Genomic DNA, 4517 nt, shown 5'->3' with positions numbered 1-4517 from the left:
TGGATGTTCAAATATGATGTGCTTGGGTGATGTAACATCAAGAAAAGATTGGGAGCCAAATCATATTTTTGAGCCTTGTTGCTGCTGCTCAAAGCAAACCTCATCTCGGATTCTCTATGAGCTGAATTTTTGAAGGCTGTTTTCACAATACCTAAGCCAATTCCTTGCTCAAAACACTCCTTTTTTTTTTGGCTTTTTTCCCCCCATTTGAATCCCCTAGACATCCAAGTGAAGGAGCTGGAGAAACGTGCCTCTGGGCAGGCGTTTGAGCTGATACTCAGTCCCCGCTCGAAAGAAGCTGTTCCAGAATTCCCTCTGTCTCCCCCAAAAAAGAAGGATGTGTCATTGGAGGAGATTCAGAAGAAGTTGGAAGCGGCAGAAGAGAGACGTAAGGTAAGTTTGAAGCAGCTCAAGTGAAGCTTAGCTCAGAGGTTATGTTGGTTTGGGGATTTTTGGGGTATTTTTTTGGTGGTTGGGCTAAGTGATCAGCAGTTGCTCTTATGGTAAGTGGAATATTAATGGAGCTACTTTGGAATCCCTGAGGCTCCTGTGAGCTTTTGGTATGGGCATGGCTTCATTCCCAAAGTGGTTTTTCAATGGTCAGTTGAAGAAAAACAGGGAAAAATCATCTAGTTACTGGGGCAGATCTTACAGGAAGAAGCTGTTTTTCTTGTCTTTAACACCAGAACAGATGAATTTTCTCTTAGTGCTGAATCTGTAATGAGAAGTTTGGGAGTTCAGTGTCTGATTGTTGGTATTGCCTGGAGCCCTTGACAGTGCTGAGGCTCTGATTGAAGTGAGCCTGACCTGAATCTCAGTGATTCACCACACTGAGGAGTGAGAATCTTCAAGGAAACATCCATCAATATTAACATCAAAAAAATCCATGTTCTCTCTCCAGAAAAAAAAAAAAATCCCATTTAACAAGATTTGCAAGTAGTGACAGAAACTGAACTTCCCAGGGAGCTCTTGATGGTGAAATTCAGGTTGTGTGGGTGGGGGAAGCACCAGGTCCTGCGGCACCAAGTTGCTGTTCCCAGTGAAGTGGCAGAAAATGTGTTCTCTGAGGAGCTTGGAGCAACTCTCCTTGTCTGTGTGGTTCATGTGCTTTGCCTTCAAAGCCTTCACCCTGTGTTTTGTCAGTCCCATGAAGCAGAAGTCCTGAAGCAGCTCGCTGAGAAGCGAGAGCACGAGAAGGAGGTGCTGCAGAAAGCCATCGAGGAGAACAACAACTTCAGCAAAATGGCAGAGGAGAAACTGACCCACAAAATGGAAGCCAACAAAGAGAACCGTGAGGCACAGATGGCTGCGAAACTGGAGCGTTTGCGGGAGAAGGTGGGTGTGGAGTCCCAGTCCCCTGGGACTGGGAGGGTGTCCACGCTCCTGCTGTGGCTTTGGAAGCTTCTCCCAGGGAGCAGGTGACAGGAGAAGAGGCACTGGGACTATGGCCATGCTTTGAAAACTTCCTTGAACCTCTTCTGGGACTATGGCCATGCTTTGAAAACTGCCTTTAACCTCTCCCAGGCAACTAGGACATAGCCTCGAGCTGTGTCAGGAGAAGTTTAGGTTAGACATCATGAAGACTTTTTCTTCACAGAAAGGATGATTAGACACTCATGTGCTGCTCAGGGAAGAAGTGGTAGAATCGCCATCCCTGGAGGTATTTAAAGAGAGACTGGACATGGCACTGAGTGCCATGGTCTAGTTGGTGGTGTTAGGTCATAGGTTGGAGGTCTTTTCCAACCTGGTTGACTCAGTGATTTCAGTAAAAAAAAAAAAAAAAGCCAAATGGAATGGCCATGTGATGAGATGCTATGAATAGATGGATGTTCCTGGGAGACTCTGCTGGTCCAGTCTGGGAAGGTTATTAATTCTGCAAAAGGCTTTGCAGAGCTGTGTGAGGGAGAGGGGATGGATGGAGTGGGAGCAGTGTCTGCTCTAAAGCTCCACCCTGTGCTGCCCCCGTGGTGGGTTCCTACTGGGAGCTGTGCCCAGCGTGGATCCATCCCTTTCCCTAAGGAAAGCTAACATTCCTTAGGGAAAAGGAAACCTTTCCTGAAAAGGAACCCTAACCTGCTGTTATCTTCCAGGACAAGCATGTGGAAGAGGTTCGAAAGAACAAAGAAGGCAAAGACCCTGGTGAGGCCGAAACCGACTGACTTCCTTCTGGAAACTGACTCTCCCCCTCCTCTAAATATCCAAAGACTGTACTGGCCAGTGGTTTTATCTTTGGTTTTTTGTTTGGTTATCTATTTTTTTTTTGAAGTTTCTAGAATCTGATGTAGAACTGTAAAATTAGATCCCAACTGTACACTTGCTTTGGGGGCTAGAGGGGAGACCTTCCATGTGTCACTTTTCTAAAAGTGTTGTCTTTCCAGTGTAGCTTTCTTCTTGTTGCATCCTTTTCTACGCCAGTGCACTCGCTCCTGGGTTGATGGCAAGTACTGTATCAGCTCTGTAAGATCTTTGTGCAAGGAATCTGTAGTAACTGTTCCATGCTGAATATCTGTTACACTGCAAAAAAAAAAAAACCAACCCCAATATCTGACTCTGTCCCAGTCTGCTAAAATACTGCTGTAACTGAGTGACTCAATAAAGCTGCACAGTGCTGTATCCTGAGAGTTACTTTGGAACAGAAAGGAGCTGCCTGAGGTCCTGTAAGTGGGGGAATCTTCACCCAGTGGGTGGGAAGGGCTGGAGCAGCACATTTTCTTGCTCCCCTGGGTGTGCTGCTGTGCCCCAGAGCACAGCATTGTCTCAGTGGGACAATCAGAGCTTTGTTTTGACACCTCAGCAGTTGTCAGCTGTTGTGTGTTTTTGTTCAGAGGGTTCAGAGCCACCTCCCCATGGCTGTGACACCCCAACAAACAGTCCTTGTTCCCACATGACTGGTTTTTTGGGAAGGGTTTCTGGGCCATGACTTGTGTTGCTGAATGGGGATTTGTGTGCCTCATCCTGCAGTGTCAGAGGGTAAAAGTGAGAAGAAACCTGTGTCTGCTGGGATGGTCAGGCTGCCCCAATGGGAAAAGGGCTGTTGTGGATAAGAATCACTTTTGTGTTGGGATAGAACACTGAACTGAGGTTAACTCCTGCCCCAAACCACATCTGTGTTGTCTTGGTTTCTTCAGGGGTGGGAGGTACAGGTACAACTGTCCTTGTGCTCTGAGGAAAGGTGATTTTTGGGTGGACTGGGTACAAAATTGCTGTTAGACTCCAAACCCTTCCCCCAGGGACATTTAGAGCTGTTTTGCTGCCCTGCAGTGAGGGTGTGAGCAGACACCCAACCTCCTCAGCACAGACAAAGCTCTCAGCTCCGGGTGCTCAAATGTTTCAGCTTCTGAATGTGGCTCAGTCCTGTTTTCCCTCTGTCTTTGATCCTGAGGCTTAGCTCTCAGCTTTGTTTCCAGGTGAACTCCTCACCTGACACTGCCCAGGAGACACTTAGTTATTGGTTTTCTAAGGGACTAATGGAGTCCTGGACCACTTGACCTGTCATGTGGTTCTTGCTGAAGAAGGAGCCTCAGTTTAGAAAGCTTTCCTGTATCCCTCTTGGCACTTCCCATGGCGACTGAGCTGCTCTTAACCCAAAGCTGATCGTGCAGTCTGAATGCAAGAGGAGCAGTGAGAGGGAGCCTGGCTGGAAAGCTGGAGCAGGTCCTTTCCCTGAGGGATTTCCAGAAGTGTTTGGATGCTTCATAGTTGGAGGTAAGAGAGTCTGTGCTGCTCCCTGGTGGGGAGTGAATGTCCATCTGCAGAGGGACATGGTGCAGAGGTTGGGTTTAGTGGTTTATATCAATACTGAATAGGCTAAGGGCACTGGGATGGGGTCAGGATTTGTCCTGGAGGGGGATAAGGGCACAGGGATGGGGTCAGGATTTGTCCTGGGGGGGATGAAGGTACAGAGATGGGGTCAGGATTTGTCCTGGGGTGGGGGATGAGGGTACAGGGATGGGGCCAGGATTTGTCCTGGGGGGATGAGGGTACAGGGATGGGGTCATGATTTCTCCTGGGGGAGATGAGGGCACAGGGATGGGGTCAGGATTTGTACTGGGGTGGGGGGATGAGGGCACAGGGATGGGGTCAGGATTTGTCCTGGAGCGATGAGGGTACAGGGATGGGGCCAGGATTTGTCCTGGGTTGGGGGGATGAGGATACAGAGATGGGGCCAGGATTTTTCCAGGGGGATCAGGGCACAGGGATGGTGTTGAGGTCTATCCAGGGATGTGAGGGCAGGGGAATACAGAGCTGAACTTTAGGGTAAGGACTCAGAGGAGAAGTAAATACCTGGTACTGCATAATGGAGGCTGAAGTGTTCCCTGGATCAGATCCCACGTATGAGATGAGGCACAATTAGCAATCAAACCCCCCAGATCATTATTTTAACGTTCTCAGCAGATGAGCAGTGTCCCAAATACCGTGGGGGGTGGGTTTTCCTCCCCTCTCCAAGGGCTGTAGGAGGAGGATGGCAGCACTGCCAAACCCCAAATGGCGTTAGAGCCCGAAGAGACGCTAAACAC

General features: G+C 48.7%; 1 protein-coding gene across 1 annotated transcript; it reads left to right on the top strand.

The window, feature by feature from the left end:
- The first annotated feature begins 3 nt into the window (after positions 1 to 3).
- On the top strand, positions 4 to 2612 carry STMN1 (stathmin 1). Its single transcript, XM_009071690.1, has 4 exons — positions 4 to 18; positions 220 to 393; positions 1144 to 1335; positions 2091 to 2612. Exons 1-4 carry the CDS (start codon positions 4 to 6, stop codon positions 2157 to 2159), a joined length of 450 nt encoding a protein of 149 aa, XP_009069938.1. The 3' UTR covers positions 2160 to 2612.
- The last annotated feature ends 1905 nt before the right edge of the window (positions 2613 to 4517 follow it).

This window comes from Acanthisitta chloris, unplaced genomic scaffold, assembly GCF_000695815.1.
Source record: "Acanthisitta chloris isolate BGI_N310 unplaced genomic scaffold, ASM69581v1 scaffold6893, whole genome shotgun sequence".
Taxonomy (NCBI): Eukaryota; Metazoa; Chordata; class Aves; order Passeriformes; family Acanthisittidae; genus Acanthisitta; species Acanthisitta chloris.
The sequence above is the reverse complement of the archived record's forward strand: the minus strand, read 5'-3'. Positions and strand labels throughout refer to the sequence as shown.